At 34.0% G+C, this 25061-nt stretch overlaps 1 protein-coding gene across 1 annotated transcript; it reads left to right on the top strand.

Moving 5' to 3' along the window:
- Window positions 1–2543: 2543 nt before the first annotated feature.
- LOC129256051 (NAD-dependent protein deacylase-like) lies at window positions 2544–4713 on the top strand. The gene is made up of 2 exons (XM_064097876.1): window positions 2544–3152; window positions 4708–4713. The coding sequence occupies exons 1-2, from the start codon at window positions 2544–2546 to the stop codon at window positions 4711–4713; spliced, it is 615 nt and encodes a 204-aa protein (XP_063953946.1).
- Window positions 4714–25061: the final 20348 nt, after the last annotated feature.

Raw genomic sequence — 25061 nt, 5'->3', positions numbered from 1 at the left:
CAATACTCTATTGGGGTCACGTTATTTTGCAGCCTATCTGCCTATTGAGTATTCCATTCATTAAAGGTCAAACCCCTCAGAAAAATGTTGATTTGAATAAATAGAGAAAAATCAAACTAGAATAACGGCGCTGAAAATTTCATCAAAATCAGATGTAAAATAATGAAAATATGACATTTTAAAGTTTCGCTTATTTTTCACAGAACAGTGATATGCACAACTTAGTGACATGCAATGAGACAACTGATGATGTCCCTCACTATTTCTCTTGTTTTTTTTTTTTTGAATTATACAATATTCCATTTTTACTGATTTGACCATAAGAACCAACTTGACTGAACCATATACAGATATAGTATAAACAATGCTAATTCCACATGTTCAGGGAGGAATTAATCGTTGTTTCACTTGATAGTGAGGAGAAAATCAGAATATTTCATATAATAAAAAACAAAAGAATAGTGAGTGGATGACGTCATCAGTCTCCTCATTTGCAATTAAGCGAAACCTAAAAAACCTCATAACTTTCATATTTTGCATCCGATTTTGACGAAATCTTCAGTTTTATATTTGTTGGGTTTTTCTCTCTTTGTGTATATCAACTTTTTGTTGGGGTGGACTTTTCCTTTAAAGATGTTGTAGGCTAGTATAGACGCACATTCGTCAAGTAGTTCATAATGAAGTGTTCTAAATGCTTGGTATCACTCCTAAAATTCATTCATACCGGGGGGGGGGGGGGGAGGCACTTCCATTGGCGAGTGGATAAGGAGGTTGGTTGGTTTTTATTCACGATTAAAAATGCATAAATATAAACAAAATAAACATTACATGATCAAGTAATTAAAAACAATATAACAATGTAACATTAATCAAACAATTAATTAATTAACAACGCATGTAACACAAAATCGTAGGGATAGACCCGTTTCAGATTGGCTATTGATAGCCATCCTGTTCTTCCCCGGAGTCCCTAAAGACAAATGAATGAAATTAACATTACAATATGAAAAAATACTAATAAATACATATACATGTAGAACAAATCAATATAAAAACGTGCCATGCAACCCCAATTCCCTGCCGCATTATTATACCATATATAGTATTGACGTTCAAAGGTTCCTAAAATTTGAAAACATCGCTCTTTAAACTGAACTTTTTTTTCACTCATTCACTTGGCTTATTACTCCCGTATAAGTAAAGTAAATAAAATAAAATAAGTGAAGAGTAACAAGACAAGCCCCTTCTTTACTCTAGTTCCCATTATCGTGAAGTGGAATAACATGCCTTGCATCTACAACACCCATCAGTGCCTGACTGGTCATATTATGTTATATTATGTTCATTATGTTAAAGGTATATACATTTAGTCTACTCCTAACCTTTCCCCATTCCTGCTTTTGACATTACTTCTCCCTCTGTATACTTTTCTCTTTGTATCCCCTTTCCAATATTATACATTAGTATACTTTGTTATTATTATTATTATTTTTTTTTTTTACTGTTTCGCCTGTTTGTTTACTGAAATTTTACTCTGTACAAATTCATGTAATTCAGCCTTTGGCTGCTAATTGAATTTTTATCACAATAAGTACCATTTATCTATCTATTAGATGAAATGGTTATGAAAAACATTCTCATGCATTTTGAATATGTGATTTTTTTTCGCGCTCGGCTGCTATGCTCCCTCGCAAAATAGCATCAGTTTTGGGCCGGGAAAGGGAGGGAGTCTCAGTAACTGCTCACTCAGATCAGTATAGTCTCCCACGTACATTACGCTGCCCACGATGAGTCATTTTTAAAGTTGAATAAACCAACGTCCAAAATTCATCAAGCGCGCGCCCCAGGTCGAAGCCCCACCGAAATTGTTAGTGTACGTACGCCCTAGATGCGTTGCAACGTATTGAAAGAATGGTCAGCAATCATCATGATAATCAACATGCAGTTAATATACTGTACATCAGTGGTCCTGCTCAATCGCCGTACACACATTACCGGCACTCATGGACTTTGGACTTGGAGTATCAAAGTCAAATACTAGCCAATTGTTATCGTTTTTTTATGAATATGACATCACAATATCAATTTTATTCAAGGGCGAAGGCTGGGAGTGCATTGGGTGCACGTAGTTCCGACACTGGCAAGCAAAACGAAATTTGTATACCCTTTCTTCAGTTTTCAAAAGCTGATTTTCCAAAATTTATTTAGTTCCACCTCCCCATGATGTACACCCCCATACCACTTTTGAGTTCCACCTGCCCATGATCAAACCAGCCTACGCCCTTGTTATTCCTGGATATCATGATTGAAATTGCAGGCCGGGCAGGCCGGGTCAGTCATGTGAGTGTGAATAAAAGGTGACGGAAAGACGGACGTTCTGGGGTTTCTACTTGTTTAGTCTCTACATGGTAATTTCTCTTACTGTTGAACTCACCATTGAATTCGCGTCTACATCGCAATTCAGTCTTATTTATCATTAGAAAATGGATCAAGTGCTGTCGTCTGCTGCGAGATCGATTAGAACGAGCGATGTCCTTATCGTCATGGCCGGTGCAGGTCTGAGCGTAGACAGTGGCATCCCAGACTTTGTGGACATCCACAAAGCACTGCCAGAGATAGCCCATCTGGACATGAACGTCTTCGAAATATCGAACGACAACATCTTCCTGAAAGATCCAACATTTGCTTGGGGAGTGTACGGCAAACGCATGGACGACTATCGAAAAGCGTCCCCTCATGAGGGCTACTACATTCTTTTGAGGTGGTGTTTGTCAAAAACAGGATGGTGGGTGTATACAAGTAACATCGATCAACATTTTGTGAGGGCTGGGTTCCCGAAGGACCGTGTAGTAGAGTGCCATCGATCTCTGTATGAGTTTCAGTGTGCCAAGCCATGCTGTGGTGATGTGTGGGACGGTAGAGACGTCACAGTGGACTATGATGAAGCCACTCTTGCCGTCAACGGGGACATACCGACTTGTCGGCACTGCGGAGACGCGGCGCGTCCTTGCACCGTCTTGGCTGTCGACGGCCGCTGGCTCGGAGCGTACACCCGACAGCAGGAGGAGCGGATGGATAAGCAGCTAGCTGACATACCATCTCATAAGTCCATTGTTATTCTTGAAATCGGATGTGGTGTCCAGATGAGGAAGGTTAGGAATAAATCAGAGGAACTTGTTTCTTGCTTTAGAAAGGCCGGTCACAGAACGACGTTCATTCGAATAAACTCTAACCAAGAACATATTCAAATGCCAACACCAAGGCATCACAACGACATATATTTGTGTCAGAACGCATTAGACGCACTGACAAAGATGAATAAGATTATTCAATCAATTTGAATGAATGTTAGACATATGTTAATATAATGTAACGTCTATTCTCAAAGGCTCTTGCAATCGCAGATAGACGTTATACATTAGTAAATAAAATGCAAACTTGATTTTTCTTGTTAATTCTAATTAAATTTGTGAGTTCAACATTTTTTTAGTAAAAATGCATGCCATGTAGTGATTTATTTGCTCTTTTTTTTCCTCGCAAGCCGATTACAGTTATCATATTTCATGGTTCCAATATGATATGTCCAATAAAAGTAAATCAGTGAATTAGATCGTTGATCGTTCATTAATTGACATTAGGGGTATTTTGTTTTATGATTATTACATATAGGACTACGGATCTAAAGTTTCTCCACAAATTCCAAGAGTAATTCAACTCTCTTTATTGCACATGCAAAACACATGCGGTGAAACGATATTTGAAAGAAATCGCCATAAATTTTTTATTAGTTTGAAGGGGTACTTCGGGTTGGAAATATTTTTTTTTTATAAATAGAGTAAAATTTGCAGAGCAAAATGCTGAAAATTTCATCAAAATCTGATAACAAATAGCGAAGTTATTGAATTCTAAAATTTAGCAATATATTGTGAAAAAAGTTATATGTACGTTGTCATGAATATTCATAAGGTGGGCTGATGATGTTACGTCCCCATTGTCTTTTTAAAAATGTTATCACATGAAATCATGATTGTTTCATTTTTCATACATATGTAAATGATATGTCTCCCTTGTAATCAAATAAGTTGCACCAATGAATATGTAATGCTCTAAATCAGCTGTCATTCATTTTTTTTTTCTTGAAGGGAAAACAAATGAATAAATCTAATTTCATATAATAAAATTTAAAGGAACAAGTGGGGATATGACATCAGCTTGCTCATTGAATATTCATGAAGACATGCCTAGAACTGTTTCACCGGAATCAATGCAAATCTTTAAAATGCCATAACTTTGTTATTCCTTGTCCGATATTAATCATTCTTCAGTGTTTTGTTTGTCTGATTTTTCTTTATCTGTTCAAATCATATTACTTTCAGACTAGAGTATCCCTTTTGAGAAATAAATATTAGAAAAGGCGTTTGGCTATAGGAAAGCATCTTAGTAAACATTCAACCGAGAAAAAGGAAAAACAAGTGGAACGCCTCTGGCAGTCTCGCCTGCATTACGCGAATTGATATAGGAGCTGTGTGGACTTTGAAAACAACTATTGAATAATAATTCACAAAAGAAAACATTCATATGATACTATGCCATTGAACTAAAAGTACTATGCCATTGAACTAAAATGACCTTTGACCTTGATCATGTGACTCAAGACTCTTGCTAAACAATAATTCATAACCCTTATGTCTATGTTTCATGTACTAGATCTAGATCCATAAACTTTCTGAGTTATGATGCCAAATCAACAAATACCCCCAACACTGTCGAAATTCATTGACCTTAAACTTTGACCTTGATCATGTGACCTGAAATGCGCACAGGATGTTAGGGAGTACTTGATTCAACTAGATCTATACAATTTTAAAGTTATGACAATTCGATGCACAAATACCCCCAACATGGCCAAAGTTTGTTGAGCCTAAATGACCTTTGACCTTGATCATGTGACCTGAAGCTCAGGCAGAATCTTTAGTGGTGCACCATTACCCCTATGTTTAAGTTTCATGAACTAGATCTATAAACTTTCTTTTAACTGTGATGACATTCCAAAAACTTAACCTTGGTTAAGATTTCGATATTGATTCCCCGAACATAGTATAAATTCATTGACCCTAAATTACCTTTGACCATAGCCATGTGACCTGAAACTTAAGCAAGATGATCAGTGATTATTGATTACTCTTATGTCCAAGTTTCATGAACTTGGTTTATACACTTTTTAAGTTATGATATTTCAAATACTTAACGTTGGTTAAGATTTCAATGTTGACGACGCCGCCGTCGGAAAAGCATATAGTCTCGCTCTGCTATTAGTCGATTTGACATTTTCCGACCCTAGAAATGTTTTTTCCGATGAAGTTTTTTTCTTGATTCGTGTTTCTATGGGGTCCTAGAACAAATTCAGCTTGGTTGCCCAAAGTTGCCGTTTGGGCAATTTTGCTAATTTGCATAAATCCAAAATGGCCGCCAGATGCTATCTTGAAAACCTAACTTTTGAACCCCTTTCCACAAAATGATGAGTAATGACTCGTTTTAGGGGTTTAGAGATGTGTAGAACCGATTTCTGGAATCATTTTTGCAATATGTGGTCATCTTCAGGTCAAATCCAAGATGGCGCCAGATGCCATCTTGAAAAATTAAAGTTGAACCCCTTGCCCCAGAATGATGAGTAATACCTTTGTTCAAGGGTTTTGGGGTGTGTAGAATCAATTTCTGCTGTCTATTTTGCTATATAATGTCATCTTCAGGTCAAATCTAAGATGGCCGCCATATGACGCCATCTTGAAAAATCAAATTTTTAACCCTTTGCCCCAGAATCCTGAATAATAACTCTATTCATGAGTCATTTTGTATGTTGATTCAATTTATGCTGTAATTTTGCCTACAAAAGGATATAATCTTCAGATCAAATCCAAGATGGCCGCCAACCGCGATCTTGAAAAAAAATTACTTTCCGAGGCTTATGCGTGTAAGAGCTAATGTAAAGGGATTTCAGTAAGAATACCCATTTCTTGTATTAATCTTTATTCTCAATTTTTAGTATAAGGGGAAGTCACATTTGAGATGTCAGTTTTCGACATTAACTGATCACCTTAGAATGAATCCTCTTTAGGTTTGGGCTATGATCCATTTCGCGTGCATTTTTATTTTTTTAATGTCCATCCATACTTTTGTACTGAAGAGGCTTTAGAGTCTTATTTGAATTTGAAAGTGTTTTCTCAATATTTTTTTCTAAATCAATGTGTCCACTGATTGCTAGGCATCAGTTCCCCTTAAAATACGATGGTGTAGCGCTAGGTCTTATAATTTCGAGAGTGACTGTAGAGCTCCACTCGAGAGTTGCAGTATCTATAGCAAATTTGTACAGATGAAGGAGGATGGCGCTTTAGATAGAGATGCTGCCCTAGCCTTCCTCCTAGGTCTTTGGTCTGCCAATTTAGCATTCCGATTATTTTCTGACGTCTTGACCCCTGTATTTAGTAGCTCTCCATAGAATGGCGACTATCATCTACATCTTCACAAGTGTTCTTGTCTATGCCGGCAAGTTTTATGTCACATTTGCAGGTGTCTGGGGTGAGACCAATCACACAGCTCACCTTACCTTGGCGACCTTACCTTTGCGAATCCAAGAAGGGATTCGCCAAGGATTCATGCGGCGAACATGCCCCAACCACTTGAGGTGCCTTTGACTAATAAGGAGCGAGAATAAGCTGGGGATGCCAGCACTTACACTGAAGGGCGTCTGTATTTTTCACTTTGTCCTGCCATTTAGTGTGCATGATGCGTGCGAGGCAGCTGACATGGAAGGTGTTTAGATGCTTACTTCCGTACAGGAGCTTGGCCATGACTGACAGATTTTACTATCCCGGTGCTTTACTTGTCCAGTGAAAGGGAGCTACATGTATGTAGTCGATCCAAGGTAGGTGAGGAGTCCACCACAAACAGACGAGTGCATGCTGTTGATATAGATATCTGGAGGACAGTCAGTGTCTTGAATCAAGGTTTAATAGTCTCGGGAAATATATATTTTTTCTTAATATGTTTAGCGGCCACGTTCAAATATTTTGACCTGGAGATGATCATATATTGTAAAATTATTTATAGAAATAGATCAACATACCAAATTACTCACGAAAAAGGGGATTATTCATGATTCTGGGACAAACACGTGAGAATTAATAAAAGAAATGAGTATTCTTATTCTGAAATCCATTTACATTAGCTCTTAAACGTATAAGCCACGTAAAGTAATTTTTCAAGATGGCGGTTGGCGGCCATATTGGATTTGATCTGAAGATTATCCTTTATGCAAAATTACAGCATAAATCGAATTAACATACCAAATGACTCACAAATAGAGTTATTATTCATGATTCTGGGGCAAAGGGTTCAAAAGTTGATATTTCAAGATGGCGTCATATTGCGGCCATCTTGGATTTGACCCGAAGATAACATAATATTGCAAAATAGAAAGCAGAAATGGATTCTACACACCCCAAAACCCTAAACAGAGGTATTACTCGTCATTCTGGGGCAAGGGGATCAAAAGTCAATTTTTCAAGATGGCATCTGGCGCCATCTTGGATTTGACCTGAAGATGACCTTCTTTGCTAAAATGATTCCAGAAATCGGTTCTACACACATCTAAACCCCTAAAACGAGTCATTACTCATCATTTTGTGGAAAGGGGTTCAAAAGTTAGGTTTTCAAGATGGCATCTGGCGGCCATTTTGGATTTATGCAAATTAGCGAAATTGCCCAAACGGCAACTTTGGGCAACCAAGCTGAATTTGTTCTAGGACCCCATAGGAACACGAATCAATAAAAAAACTTCATCGGAAAGAAAATTTCTAGGTTGGTGTATTGAGCCTATGGGACTGTCAAATCGACTATATGCAGGCGAGACAATGACACCACGACAACATTGAAGTACCTTGTGTACCGCGAATCCTCTATCCTGATTCATTCTTCGCCATACCTTTTAAAGTTTCAAAAAATTATTCAGTTATCGGAGGACATGATTGATAAAAGCAGGTCAAAAAGATCCAAACTGAAAATACATATCAATCCGTTTTGTCAAAAATGTGTTCCTTCCCACCAAATTTAAACCATTTTCATGCTCCGATGCTTAAAACCTTAAGAAGAAATGTTATATAAATGAAAAAAGATAAAGAAGCCTTAATTAATTCAATCCAATTAATCCAATATTTGATTTGATTTGATTTGATTCGATTCTGCATACATTCATATCATTCTTATAGAACATTTTTCATAACACAACAAGCATAAAATTATTTACCGTTTTTGGCATGAATCATAGAATTGATTTACTAAGAAAAATATCCTCCACTACCAACATAATCATACAACTTTTAAAATTAGCCGGGAAGGATTGTCATCACAAGCAGATTGCTTGAAAAAAAAATGACAACCCCAGATTCAAACTCATTAAAGTGATTAAATGCATTCATGGGCGTACAAATGAAAAAAAATAATTTCACGACCAAGAAAAAAAGAGAAAAGGAAATGGATAAGGGTGTAAAATTATATCATTTTCTGAATATTATTATGACAAAATCTATCACAAACTTGAATTTTTGTAATAAAAATGTAGAAATTTTTCAACTTCTTGATAATTTTAAGCGACACGCCATATCAAGCCCCCTCAACATTTTTGGCTCATTACTCCACCGAATACAATGATACAGCAGTATGGGTATATTCTTATACGAATATAGAGATGATAATGATGATGGCAGTCTCTTCGGGACTGTGCCGGGGCGGGTCAGGGGACTGTGGACACCATCATCAGCCTGACTTAATGGGCATACTTGGAAATAAGCAAGGGCTGATCCAGCCTTCGCCAATAGGGGGGAGGGGCGGAATTTTTCAGTCATATTTTGTTTGTTTCTTTGAAGGGGTATTCCTTACAGTCTCTTCTTAGCTTTATTCTTATAAATCAACATAATATATATAATCCTTATTTAAATAGTGCGAGCGCGAAGTGCGAGCTGATCGTTTTTTTTTTATTTCATGTATTTGTCCTAAAATCTGAACATTCTAGTAAATATATGTGATCATGAACAAGATGTGTATGCAACAAAATAATTACTGCGAGCGCGAAGCGCGAGCAGGGATGTTTAATACACGTTTTGAACTGATCGAAAAGGTACCTGTTAATGGACTGCTAGCAGTTATCCATGGCAACGTTACATATTAACAATCAAATAATGCGAGCGCGTAGCACGAGCTGAAAAGTTTTGAAATTTCTACCTAAAGAATGGAAATTCTAAGCATTTTTTGTAATCGTGAACAGGATATGTATATAACTAAACAATAATTGATGCGAGCGAGAAGCGCGAGCGGAAAAATTCTGAATTTAGACCTAAAAAAGGGACACTCTTTTCATGTTTTGTAAATCATGAAAAGGATGAGTAATTGGGGATCTTCCTACATTGGTAATGCGAGCGCATAGCGCGAGCAGAAAACTTCAGATATTCTGATCTGAGCCGGAAAAAGATTTAAATAGAAAACAAGTTGCGTACAGATCTGAATAATCATGCCCGCGAGAGTTTAAGATTAGTAGACCTAGAATCTGGGCATTCTAAATACATGTTTCATCGTGATAATCAACAAAGCGAGCGCGAAGCGCGAGCTAAAAATATTTGATATTCCAATCTAAAAAATTCAATTTAAGTCAATTTAAGCTCTATATTTTCAAGCACTTTGCAGGAAAAATTGTGAGGTGGATATGGATCGCACTTAATATATATATAGCTGAAATTTTTCATTATTATTACTTTGAGTTTTGACATAGGACTGGAACATTCTAAGGACATTATGTCATCATATGAAAATGATGAATATCTTTCTATTCCTCTTCCTAAGCGCGAGATGAAGCTTGTCGATATTCTATTCTGAAAAGGGGACAATTTAATTATTAAATTAATATCTCCTAATGAGAGCGCGAATCTGTTTATATTATGGCCTGAAAACTGGACATTTCAAGCACTTTTGGAATTATGAATAGGATTCATTAGTAAATATATTTTTAGCAATTAATGCGAGCGCAAATTGCGAGCCGAAATTTTTGATAAATTGTCATGAATTAATATTGAGATATACATAGCTCACCAATCAAAATGCGTGCGTGTAGTGCTAGCTGATACGTTTTGATAATCAGACCTGAATAGGGATATTTTGAGAACTTTATGGAATACACGAAAATAACAGGTACCTGACAAATCAAATTTTGCGAGCGCGCAGCGCGAGCAGAAAATGTTGATATTCAGACCATAAAACTGACACTACAGAGCACTCTTTAAAAATCAATTTGTAAATCAAACAAAATAATAAAAGTTCGATTTCCGAGCTGAAATGTGTTTTGCATATTCAGGCGCGGATCCAGGATTTCGTAAAAAGAGGGCCCAAATTAAATCTGATTTTGGCGCCCCTGTGTACTTTTCGAAAAATGGCGCCCCCTCCCTCCCTGCTAGACAAACATAATTCTTTTTGGCTCCAAGGTACAGCTAAGTAAAATCCACATCGACTCAATCTCATTTTCTGGCCTCACTGTAAACTTATTTGTCAAGTTCTTGTCGCAATCTCGGTATAGTTTTTGATTCTCACATGACAATGTCGAATCACATTTCTTTTATTTGTAGATCCGTTCGCTACCAATTGCGAAATATTGGTTTTATTAGAAAATACTTGTCTCGACCGGCCACAGAAAAATTGGTTCACGCTTTAATTTCGTCCCGTCTCGATTTTGGAAACTCCCTTTTGTTTAATCTACCACAGAATCTGTTAGTCAAAGTTCAGAAACTTCAAAATGCTGCCGCTCGCATCGTTTCTCTTTCCACCAGGCGCACCCACATTACTCCTATTTTAAGATCCTTACATTGGCTCCCTGTAAAACAGCGTATTATGTTCAAGATTTTGTTGTTAACTTTTCATTGTGTTCATGGCTCATCTCCCCAGTACCTTATTTCACTTATCAAAAGTTATACCCCTTCAAGATCCTTACGTTCCTCCTTTTCCAATTCTCTTGTTACCCCCAAAATTTCCAAAACCTGGGGTGAAAGATCATTTGTTTACTCATCCTCTAAGCTATGGAATAGCCTCCCTCAAAACATCAAACAATGCTTGACTTCTGAAACTTTTAAACATTACCTCAAAACATTTCTGTTCAATTCTTCTTAATTTCTTTTATAATTTCCTAAAAGGCGCCTTGAGCACTCTACAGAGTGGATTTGGCGCGATATAAGTCTAATTATTATTATTATTATTATTATAATTGTGCCTTGAAATGCATGTTGAATTATCTTATTTTATAGTCACATGAATAAATGCAATTGAAGACCACTTTTCTTTTGATGTGCTCATGAAGAAAAAATCCATTAATATAATGTTATATCACTCTTTGAAAAAAGAATAAATGCGAGCGCGAAGCGCGTTTTTCTGTTTTCCGTTTTAAGCCTTTGGGGTTTCAATTTCGTTTAACCTCTCTTCAGAGTAGGCCCTACTAGAACTGTGTGAGCGAGAGCTGTATCTTATAGCCCTTTTATAATAGCCTTCAATAATATCATTGATAACCTCTTGGGAATAATGCATAATGAATGAATAATAATATCGAAGGCAATTGACTCATTATTACAATCTCCTCATCAGTGGTGTATCTGGGATTTGTTCAGCAGGGGTGCATGGGGGGGGGGGGGGCTTGAATTTTTGTAGGGGGCACCAAGAAAAAAAAATGGTTTGGGGTACGACCGAAGTTAAAGAAAATCTGAGATTTATTCTAAAAAATACAATGCGGTATCTCACAAGGCCTAAATAAATAATGCAAACGCGAAGCGAGATCTGATTTTTAATTTTTATGAATTTCATCACGACGCATATCTGATGAACACGACGCAGATCGCGAAGCGCGAGGTGAATTTATATATATATTTTTTTAATTTCCACAATAACAGCAATTAAATACATTTTTTTTACATCTCAACATCATTATGGAAAAGATACAATTCAAATTACATTGGAATAAAACAATACAATCGTGAAAGCAGTCAAAGAATCAGTAATGATCAGACAACAAAAACACTTTGCAGTTAAGATTTTAGATTGTAACGATTAATTTGGTTAAGTTTGAGTTTGCGTTTGAAAGTAAATAAGCTTGGTGAGTTCTTTATAGACTCATCCAGAGAATTGAATAAATGAGGACCAGTCAAAATGATAGTTTTCTATTTAATATTCTCAACAAAGGAAGGTGAAATGATGAAAATTGTCTTGTGGGATAGCTATGGAAATCATAATTTTTGGTAAATAATAAACTTAAGAAGGGTTGGCAATTCACCACGATTTAATTAGTACATAACAACCAAAAGACGAAGGTGATATAAGCCATTTATTTTCAAAATATTTATTAGAATATAAAACAGTTCATCTGTGTAAGCTAATCTCTCTTCGTGACTTATAATTCTTATTATACGCTTTGAATTAGCAATAGTCTGTCCAAATAAATTGTAGAGGAGTTACCCCAATAATGATGAAATGAAAAAATGGGTATGCCTGCTAATTCATTAAATTGCAAACAATTCTAGTGACTTGTTTGAGAATCATTTGTGCGGAAAATACATTCAAGAGACAAATAATAAATAACAATGTCAAATAACTCAGGCGATCATAGCGGGAAAACCTTTAAAAATGAGGGGATAAAGCAGAGGAGTAGTAGAAAAAGGAGAAGAATAAAAGAAGCAAAAAAACTGAGGAAATAAAAGACAGAAAGGAAAGAAAGGGAGAAGAGATCACTATGAGAGGAAAAACAGTATTACGAATACGAGTTCCGTTACAAATGTTAAACTGCTATTTGACATAATAAGACATAAATATAATCATGAGTAAAAAAATTATATACATAATTATAATTTGTAATACAATTGTCATGTGCGTTTCACTCGCATGTAAACATACGTTCCCTTTGTAGGTTTACAAATGTAAACGTTCAATGTGTGAGGAGTAAGGGCAGATTTTAAAAATATTATGTTTATATCATTTCTGTTCATGTGCGTTATTCCCAATACAGTATGATTCTATGTTGTAGACACTATCACTGTGGAAAAGATGGACGGGGCGCTTGGCATGCCTGGGGTAGACAAACATTAAATGAAAAAGTAATAGATGGGATAAAAAGAGAGGAAAGAAAATATGATGGAACATTCTATCACAATGTCATATTTTTAGGTTTTAAAGTGAACACTTTCGTTGGCTCACATCTTATCAGAAATTATGCCGGATATTTTTACTGTAAATATGTCGTTCATACACGAATGTAATCCCCTTTTTGAGAGTCACAGCAAATATCTTTGATGGAAATATGTCGTCCATACGCAAGTAAAGACCTTAATCCCCACTGCATGCAAGGAATTTCTCCTGCCGGGTACCCATTCACCTCACCTGGGTCGAGTGCAGCACAGCGTGGATAAATTTCTTGCTGAAGGAAAACACGCCATGGCTAGGATTCGAACCTACGACCCTCTGTTTCAAAGTTCAATGTTCTTGCTCGCGATGAATTATTTTCTCAAAAGCATGAATCCAATTAGCGCTTATTTAAACCATTTGTTTATCACGGGTTTTTTAAGGAAAAAGACAGACAAAACAAAATTCGGGCTCAGTGTAATGAAAAAATCTGTCCCGCGCCAGCCCTGAACGTTTACTTTTAGAAAGTCAATATCTTAGTGGTATATTCTTCAAAATAAAACAACATGCTCGTGCTAAAGCTTAATTATTCTATTAAATCTAAATCTAATTGAGCTTGTCACTAAACTGAGACCTGAAAATCATAAATTATTATTTTTTTTTTAAATTGTGAAACTAGCGTACAGTACCTTTGGAAAATATACGCCACTAGACTAGACACACTGATCTAGATCATTGTGGTTTAGTTCAGTGATCTAGATCGGGTGTTCAAAAGTTTGCCTAAAACGCCGATATTGTGAGGGCGCTCATGCAAAAACATCTTATCGGAGAGCCAACCGGGGATGTCAAAAGGAAAGATAAAAGCGACCGCGTCCGTTTTCGCCGCCAAAGGTCACGCTGGCGTCTTGAATGTCAAGAGCACTCACCCGTATTAGAGAAAAATGGACAATGGCACGCTCAGAGGCTTCGCCGTAGAATACAACGGAAAAGACGTACGCTCCAAGACTTTTGACAAGACTCCTAAGCTTATGAGATTATGAAACTTAATGGGCCTTTTATCAACATGATCTATCCCCATGGAAAGTCCGCTGATTGTTCGCTATGAGACTTTTCAGAAAACTACTAAATTAAGTCTTCGCGCGGTTCTTATGCAAGTGCACGCTACGCACCCCTACCAAATAACGGAAGGATCACTTTCAGAATACCAAAATGCTAATTGAGCTTTCAGAATACCGCCCAAGGGTTTTAAGCGCTTATGCTTAAAAGGTGTTGTAAAGTATAATATTTTTAAGCATAAGGTTTTAGTGAAGTGTAAGATTTTTAAGCATACGGTGTTTAAGCATTAGGTTTTGGTTAAGTATAAGGTTTCAAGCATAATATTTTAGTCAAGCATAATGTTTTCAAGCATAGGATTTTGGTTAGGCATAAGTTTTTTTTAACATAAAGTTTTGGTTAAATATAAGGTTTTTGAGCGTAAGGTTTTGGTCAAGCATAAGGTTATCAGACAAGCATAAGGGTTTAGTTAATTACAAGGTTTTAACGCATAAGGTTTCAGTGAAGCATAAGGTTTTTAGTTAAGTATAAGGTTTTTAAGCTTAATGTTTTGGTTAGGCATAAGGTTTTTTAACATAAAGTTTAGGTGAAGTATAAGGTTTTTGAGCGGAAGATTTTGGTCATGCATAAGGTTATTAGACAATGTCTTGGTCAAGGATAAGGTTTTTAGCATAGGGTTTGGTCAAGAATAATGTTTTTAACATAAGGTTTTGGTCAAGCATAAGGTTTTGGTTAGGTGCAACGGTTTAAGGCATTAGGTTTTTTAGCATGAGGTTTTGGTTAAGCATAAGGTTTTTAAGCATAACGTTTTTAGCATAAGGTAATAGTCAAGTATAAGGTTTTTAGACAATGTTTTGGGCAATGATAATGTTTTTGTTTATCACAGGATTTTTTTAGCATAAGGCTTTTAGCACGAGGTTTTTGTTTACGCATAATATTTGTTTGTACATTAGGTATTATATTGAAGCAGTATGTGTTATGTAGTCATGAGGTTTCAGCTAATTGCAAGGTTTTCAGCAAAGGGCTTTGGTTAAGCATAAATATGCATAAATAATAATGGTAGTACAGTTCTTAAAAGACGCATAAAACGACAAAGAATTAAGTAAAAACTAGATTTTAATTCGTCATGCGGACGAATTAGGTGGTCTGTCGTAGAAAGATAAATACTAGTAGATAAACATACATATTTAACAGATACACATAAGAAAGATAGATAAACATACATAATAATTGAAACACATAAATATATATTAAATTGAAAGATAAATGGATCGATAGACAGATAGACAAATTCAAACAGATAGATATACGATAGATATATAGATAGATAGATAGATAGAACATAGCTAGATAGAAAATAGAAAGATATAGAGACAGACAGACAGACATACAGATAGAGTGATAGATAGAAATAAAGATAGATAGATAGATATATCATGTAGGTAGATAGATAGATAGATAGATATAGATAGACAGATATATAGATAGACAGACAGATATATAGATAGATAGAGAGAGAGAGAGAAAGAGCGAGAGACAGACAGATAGATTGATATAGAAAGATAGACATTTTCAAACATATAGATATATATTAGAGAAATAGATAGATAGATAGCCAGGCAGACATACATATATATAGATAGATGGATGGATAGATAGATGGACATATTTAAACAGATAGATATATATATTAGACAGAGAGAGAGAGAGGTCGATAGATAGATAGACAGATAGATAGATATACTGTAGGCCTACAATGTAAGTAGATAAACGGACATATGGATAGATCAATAGAGTGAGAGAGAGAGTGAGAGAGAGAGAGAGAGAGACATATTCAAACAGATATATATTAGACTGAGAGATAGATATGTTATGTAGGTAGATAGATAGACAGACAGATTGATAGAAAGATAGATAGAAAGATAGATAGATATAATAGACAGCAGATAGATAGACGGATATGATTAAATAGATTTAATATAAAAAAAGTAATTATAATCTGTTTTATTTGGCAATTTTTTAGCTATTATTTATTAGAATTCTTATAATTGAACGTGCGCAAGTAAAAAAAAAAAAAAACATGTTCACCCACGGACTCGAACCCCTGCCCGCATGATTGAATGAGATGCAAGTGAGATAGAATGAGAGAGAGAGAGAGAGAGACATATTCAAACAGATAGCTATATATTAGACTGAGAGATAGATATGTCATGTAGGTAGATAGATAGACAGACAGATAGATAGAAAGATAGATAGATTTATAACATAGATAGCGGATAGATAGACGGATATGATTAGATAGATATAATATGAAGCTAGATTTTAATTCGTCATACCATTGAATTAGGTGGTCTGTCGTATAGAACGATAAACAGAAAAAAAAATTTAAACAAATATTAGATTGAAAGATAGATAGAGAAACAGACATACATATTGAAACAGATACATATAAGATACATGATTATATATATTGATGGATGGATGGAGAGATACATGATAGTTGTTTATATTAATAAAACATAGATAGACAGATATATAGATAGATAGATAGATACGCAGACAGACATACATATAGATAGATAGATAGATAGATGGAGACAGGCAGATAGATGGATAGGTAGATAGACATATTTAACCAGATATATATATTAGACAGAGAGAGAAATCGATAGATATATAGATAGATATACTGTACAATGTAGGTAGATAGACAGACAGACATATGGATAGATAGATAGAGTGAGAGAGAGAGAGAGAGAGAGGGAGAGAGAGAGACATATTCAAACAGATAGATATACATGAATTTGAGACAGAGAGATAGATATATAGATATGTCATGTAGGTAGATAGATAGAAAGATAGATAGAAAGATAGATAGATAACATAGACAGCGGATAGATAGACGGATATGATTAGATAGATTTAATATAAAACAAAGTAATTATAATCTGTTTCATTTTGGAATATTTTAGCTATTACTTAGTAGAATTCTTATAATTGATCGTGCGCAAGTAAAAAAAAAAAAAACATGTTCACCCACGGACTCGAACCCCTGCCCGCATGATTGAATGAGATGCAAGTGAGATAGAATGAGAGAGAGAGAGAGAGACATATTCAAACAGATAGATATATATTAGACTGAGAGATAGATATGTTATGTAGATAGATAGATAGACAGACAGATTGATAGAAAGATAGATAGAAAGATAGATAGATAACATAGACAGCAGATAGATAGACGGATATGATTAGATAGATCTAATATCAAAAAAAGTAATTATAATCTGTTTTATTTGGCAATTTTTTAGCTATTATTTATTAGAATTCTTATAATTGATCGTGCGCAAGTAAAAAAAAAAAATCATGTTCACCCACGGACACGAACCCCTGCCCGCATGATTGAATGAGATGCAAGTGAGATAGAATGAGAGAGAGAGGGAGACATATTCAAACAGATAGATACACTCTAAATTACAGGGATTTAAAATAAGTCTAGATGGATTGCAGTTAGGGACCAATCGATTTCTGGATTTTGTTTTAATCCTAAAGACTTAAATTTAAATCTCAAATGATTTAAATTTAAATTAAATTTAAATCTTTCGAGATTTAAAAAAGGAATCTGAAGGATTCAATTAAATCCGGAATTTGATTGGTCCCTAACTACAGTCCATGTGGACTAATTTTAAATCCCTGTAATTTAGAGTGTATATATTAGACTGAGAGATAGATATGTTATGTAGGTAGATAGATAGAAAGACAGATAGATAGATAGAAAGATAGAAAGATAGATAGATATAATAGACAGCAGATATATAGACGGATATGATTAGATAGATTTAATATAAAAAAAGTAATTATAATCTGTTTTATTTGGCAATATTTTAGCTATTATTTATTAGAATTCTTATAATTAATCGTGCACAAGTAAAAAAAAAAAAAATCATGTTCACCCACGGACTCGAACCCCTGCCCGCATGATTGAATGAGATGCAAGTGAGATAGAATGAGAGAGAGAGAGAGACATATTCAAACAGATAGCTATATATTAGACTGAGAGATAGATATGTCATGTAGGTAGATAGATAGACAGACAGATATATATAAAGATAGATGGAAAGATAGATATATAACATAGACAGCGGATAGATAGACGGATATGATTAGATATATTTAATATCAAAAAAGGAATTATAATCTGTTTTATTTTGGAATATTTAAGCTATTACTTATTAGAATTCTTATAATTGATCGTGCGCAAGTAAAAAAAAAAAAAAAACATGTTCACCCACGGACTCGAATATCTGCCCGCATGATTGAATGAGATGCAAGTGAGATAGAATGAGAGAGAGAGAGAGACATATTCAAACAGATAGATATATATTAGACTGAGAGATAGATATGTTATGTAGATAGATAGATAGACAGACAGATTGATAGAAAGATAGATAGAAATATAGATAGATATAATAGACAGCAGATAGATAGACGGATATGATTAGATAGATTTAATATAAAAAAAGTAATTATAATCTGTTTTATTTGGCAATTTTTTAGCTATTATTTATTAGAATTCTTATAATTGAACGTGCGCAAGTAAAAAAAAAAAAAAACATGTTCACCCACGGACTCGAACCCCTGCCCGCATGATTGAATGAGATGCAAGTGAGATAGAATGAGAGAGAGAGAGAGAGAGACATATTCAAACAGATAGCTATATATTAGACTGAGAGATAGATATGTCATGTAGGTAGATAGATAGACAGACAGATAGATAGAAAGATAGATAGATTTATAACATAGATAGCGGATAGATAGACGGATATGATTAGATAGATATAATATGAAGCTAGATTTTAATTCGTCATACCATTGAATTAGGTGGTCTGTCGTATAGAACGATAAACAGAAAAAAAAAATTTAAACAAATATTAGATTGAAAGATAGATAGAGAAACAGACATACATATTGAAACAGATACATATAAGATACATGATTATATATATTGATGGATGGATGGAGAGATACATGATAGTTGTTTATATTAATAAAACATAGATAGACAGATATATAGATAGATAGATAGATACGCAGACAGACATACATATAGATAGATAGATAGATAGATAGATGGAGACAGGCAGATAGATGGATAGGTAGATAGACATATTTAACCAGATATATATATTAGACAGAGAGAGAAATCGATAGATATATAGATAGATATACTGTACAATGTAGGTAGATAGACAGACAGACATATGGATAGATAGATAGAGTGAGAGAGAGAGAGAGACATATTCAAACAGATAGCTATATATTAGACTAAGAGATAGATATGTCATGTAGGTAGATAGATAGACAGACAGATAGATAGAAAGAAAGATAGAAAGATAGATAGATAACATTGACAGCGGATAGATAGACGGATATGATTAGATAGATTTAATATAAAAAAAGTAATTATAATCTGTTTTATTTTGGAATATTTTAGCTATTACTTAGTAAAATTCTTATAATTGATCGTGCGCAAGTAAAAAAAAAAAAATCATGTTCACCCACGGACTCGAACCCCTGCCCGCATGATTGAATGAGATGCAAGTGAGATAGAATGAGAGAGAGAGGGAGACATATTCAAACAGATAGATATATATTAGACTGAGATATAGATATGTTATGTAGGTAGAAAGAAAGACAGACAGATAGATAGATAGATAGAAAGATAGATATATAACATAGACAGCGGATAGATAGACGGATATGATTAGATAGATTTAATAAAAAAAAAGTAATTATAATATGTTTTATTTTGGAATATTTTAGCTATAACTTAGTAGAATTCTTATAATTAATCGTTCGCAAGTAAAGAAAGAAAAAAAAATCATGTTCACCCACGGACTCGAACCCCTGCCCTCATGATTGAATGAGATGCAAGTGAGATAGAATGAGAGAGAGAGAGAGAGAGACATATTCAAACAGATAAGTATATATTAGACTAAGAGATAGATATGTCATGTAGGTAGATAGATAGACAGACAGATAGATAGAAAGATAGATAGAAAGATAGATAGATATAATAGACAGCAGATAGATAGACGGATATGATTAGATAGATTTAATATAAAAAAGTAATTATAATCTGTTTTATTTGGCAATTTTTTAGCTATTATTTATTAGAATTCTTAAAATTGATCGTGCGCAAGTAAAAAAAAAAAAATCATGTTCACCCACGGACTCGAACCCCTGCCCGCATGATTGAATGAGATGCAAGTGAGATAGAATGAGAGAGAGAGGGAGACATATTCAAACAGATAGATATATATTAGACTGAGATATAGATATGTTATGTAGGTAGATAGATAGACAGACAGATAGATAGATAGAAAGATAGATATATAACATAGACAGCGGATAGATAGACGGATATGATTAGATAGATTTAATATCAAAAAAGTAATTATAATATGTTTTATTTTGGAATATTTTAGCTATAACTTAGTAGAATTCTTATAATTAATCGTGCGCAAGTAAAGAAAGAAAAAAAAAATCATGTTCACCCACGGACTCGAACCCCTGCCCTCATGATTGAATGAGATGCAAGTGAGATAGAATGAGAGAGAGAGAGAGAGAGACATATTCAAACAGATAGCTATATATTAGACTAAGAGATAGATATGTCATGTAGGTAGATAGATAGACAGACAGATAGATAGAAAGATAGATAGAAAGATAGATAGATAACATTGACAGCGGATAGATAGACGGATATGATTAGATAGATTTAATATAAAAAAAGTAATTATAATCTGTTTTATTTTGGAATATTTTAGCTATTACTTAGTAGAATTCTTATTGATCGTGCGCAAGTAAAAAAAAAAAAACATGTTAACCCACGGACTCGAACCCCTGCCCGCATGATTGAATGAGATGCAAGTGAGATAGAATGAGAGAGAGAGAGAGACATATTCAAACAGATAGATATATATTAGACTGAGAGATAGATATGTTATGTAGATATATAGATAGACAGACAGATTGATAGAAAGATAGATAGAAAGATAGATAGATAACATAGACAGCAGATAGATAGACGGATATGATTAGATAGATTTAATATAAAAAAAGTAATTATAATCTGTTTTATTTGGCAATTTTTTAGCTATTATTGATTAGAATTCTTATAATTGATCGTGCGCAAGTAAAGAAAGAAAAAAAAATCATGTTCACCCACGGACTCGAACCCCTGCCCTCATGATTGAATGAGATGCAAGTGAGATAGAATGAGAGAGAGAGAGAGAGAGACATATTCAAACAGATAAGTATATATTAGACTAAGAGATAGATATGTCATGTAGGTAGATAGATAGACAGACAGATTGATAGAAAGATAGATAGAAAGATAAATATATAACATAGACAGCGGATAGATAGACGGATATGATTAGATAGATTTAATATCAAAAAAGTAATTACAATATGTTTTATTTTCGAATATTTTAGCTATTACTTAGTAGAATTCTTATAATTGATCGTGCGCAAGTAAAAAAAAAAAATCATGTTCACCCACGGACTCGAACCCCTGCCCGCATGATTGAATGAGATGCAAGTGAGATAGAATGAGAGAGAGAGGGAGACATATTCAAACAGATAGATATATATTAGACTGAGATATAGATATGTTATGTAGGTAGAAAGAAAGACAGACAGATAGATAGATAGAAAGATAGATATATAACATAGACAGCGGATAGATAGACGGATATGATTAGATAGATTTAATATAAAAAAAGTAATTATAATATGTTTTATTTTGGAATATTTTAGCTATAACTTAGTAGAATTCTTATAATTAATCGTTCGCAAGTAAAGAAAGAAAACAAAATCATGTTCACCCACGGACTCGAACCCCTGCCCTCATGATTGAATGAGATGCAAGTGAGATAGAATGAGAGAGAGAGAGAGAGAGACATATTCAAACAGATAAGTATATATTAGACTAAGAGATAGATATGTCATGTAGGTAGATAGATAGACAGACAGATAGATAGAAAGATAGATAGAAAGATAGATAGATATAATAGACAGCAGATAGATAGACGGATATGATTAGATAGATTTAATATAAAAAAAGTAATTATAATCTGTTTTATTTGGCAATTTTTTAGCTATTATTTATTAGAATTCTTAAAATTGATCGTGCGCAAGTAAAAAAAAAAAAATCATGTTCACCCACGGACTCGAACCCCTGCCCGCATGATTGAATGAGATGCAAGTGAGATAGAATGAGAGAGAGAGGGAGACATATTCAAACAGATAGATATATATTAGACTGAGATATAGATATGTTATGTAGGTAGATAGATAGACAGACAGATAGATAGATAGAAAGATAGATATATAACATAGACAGCGGATAGATAGACGGATATGATTAGATAGATTTAATATAAAAAAAGTAATTATAATATGTTTTATTTTGGAATATTTTAGCTATAACTTAGTAGAATTCTTATAATTAATCGTGCGCAAGTAAAGAAAGAAAAAATAAAATCATGTTCACCCACGGACTCGAACCCCTGCCCTCATGATTGAATGAGATGCAAGTGAGATGGAATGAGAGAGAGAGGGAGAGAGAGAGACATATTCAAACAGATAAGTATATATTAGACTAAGAGATAGATATGTCATGTAGGTAGATAGATAGACAGACAGATTGATAGAAAGATAGATAGAAAGATAAATATATAACATAGACAGCGGATAGATAGACGGATATGATTAGATAGATTTAATATAAAAAAAGTAATTACAATATGTTTTATTTTCGAATATTTTAGCTATTACTTAGTAGAATTCTTATAATTGATCGTGCGCAAGTAAAAAAAAAAAAATCATGTTCACCCACGGACTCGAACCCCTGCCCGCATGATTGAATGAGATGCAAGTGAGATAGAATGAGAGAGAGAGGGAGACATATTCAAACAGATAGATATATATTAGACTGAGATATAGATATGTTATGTAGGTAGAAAGAAAGAAAGACAGATAGATAGATAGAAAGATAGATATATAACATAGACAGCGGATAGATAGACGAATATGATTAGATAGATTTAATATAAAAAAAGTAATTATAATATGTTTTATTTTGGAATATTTTAGCTATAACTTAGTAGAATTCTTATAATTAATCGTTCGCAAATAAAGAAGGAAAACAAAATCATGTTCACCCACGGACTCGAACCCCTGCCCTCATGATTGAATGAGATGCAAGTGAGATAGAATGAGAGAGAGAGAGAGAGAGACATATTCAAACAGATAAGTATATATTAGACTAAGAGATAGATATGTCATGTAGGTTGATAGATAGACAGACAGATAGATAGAAAGATAGATAGAAAGATAGATAGATATAATAGACAGCAGATAGATAGACGGATATGATTAGATAGATTTAATATAAAAAAAGTAATTATAATCTGTTTTATTTGGCAATTTTTTAGCTATTATTTATTAGAATTCTTAAAATTGATCGTGCGCAAGTAAAAAAAAAAAAATCATGTTCACCCACGGACTCGAACCCCTGCCCGCATGATTGAATGAGATGCAAGTGAGATAGAATGAGAGAGAGAGGGAGACATATTCAAACAGATAGATATATATTAGACTGAGATATAGATATGTTATGTAGGTAGATAGATAGACAGACAGATAGATAGATAGAAAGATAGATATATGACATAGACAGCGGATAGATAGACGGATATGATTAGATAGATTTAATATCAAAAAAGTAATTATAATATGTTTTATTTTGGAATATTTTAGCTATAACTTAGTAGAATTCTTATAATTAATCGTGCGCAAGTAAAGAAAGAAAAAAAAATCATGTTCACCCACGGACTCGAACCCCTGCCCTCATGATTGAATGAGATGCAAGTGAGATAGAATGAGAGAGAGAGAGAGAGAGAGACATTTTCAAACAGATAAGTATATATTAGACTAAGAGATAGATATGTCATGTAGGTAGATAGATAGACAGACAGATTGATAGAAAGATAGATAGAAAGATAGATAGATATAATAGACAGCAGATAGATAGACGGATATGATTAGATAGATTTAATATAAAAAAAAGTAATTATAATCTGTTTTATTTGGCAATTTTTTAGCTATTATTTATTAGAATTCTTAAAATTGATCGTGCGCAAGTAAAAAAAAAAAATCATGTTCACCCACGGACTCGAACCCCTGCCCGCATGATTGAATGAGATGCAAGTGAGATAGAATAAGAGAGAGAGGGAGACATATTCAAACAGATAGATATATATTAGACTGAGATATAGATATGTTATGTAGGTAGAAAGAAAGACAGACAGATAGATAGATAGAAAGATAGATATATAACATAGACAGCGGATAGATAGACGGATATGATTAGATAGATTTAATATAAAAAAAGTAATTATAATATGTTTTATTTTGGAATATTTTAGCTATAACTTAGTAGAATTCTTATAATTAATCGTGCGCAAGTAAAGAAAGAAAAAAAAATCATGTTCACCCACGGACTCGAACCCCTGCCCTCATGATTGAATGAGATGCAAGTGAGATGGAATGAGAGAGAGAGAGAGAGAGACATATTCAAACAGATAAGTATATATTAGACTAAGAGATAGATATGTCATGTAGGTAGATAGATAGACAGACAGATTGATAGAAAGATAGATAGAAAGATAAATATATAACATAGACAGCGGATAGATAGACGGATATGATTAGATAGATTTAATATCAAAAAAGTAATTACAATA

This window comes from Lytechinus pictus, chromosome 3, assembly GCF_037042905.1.
Source record: "Lytechinus pictus isolate F3 Inbred chromosome 3, Lp3.0, whole genome shotgun sequence".
Classification (NCBI taxonomy): Eukaryota; Metazoa; Echinodermata; class Echinoidea; order Temnopleuroida; family Toxopneustidae; genus Lytechinus; species Lytechinus pictus.
Note: the sequence above shows the minus strand (reverse complement) of the source record. Positions and strands in the feature narration are given on the sequence as shown.

Excerpts from the sequence above, each read along its gene's own strand:
- LOC129256051 (XM_064097876.1), top strand. The coding sequence starts at position 2,544 with ATGGCCGGTGCAGGTCTGAGCGTAGACAGTGGCATCCCAGACTTTGTG.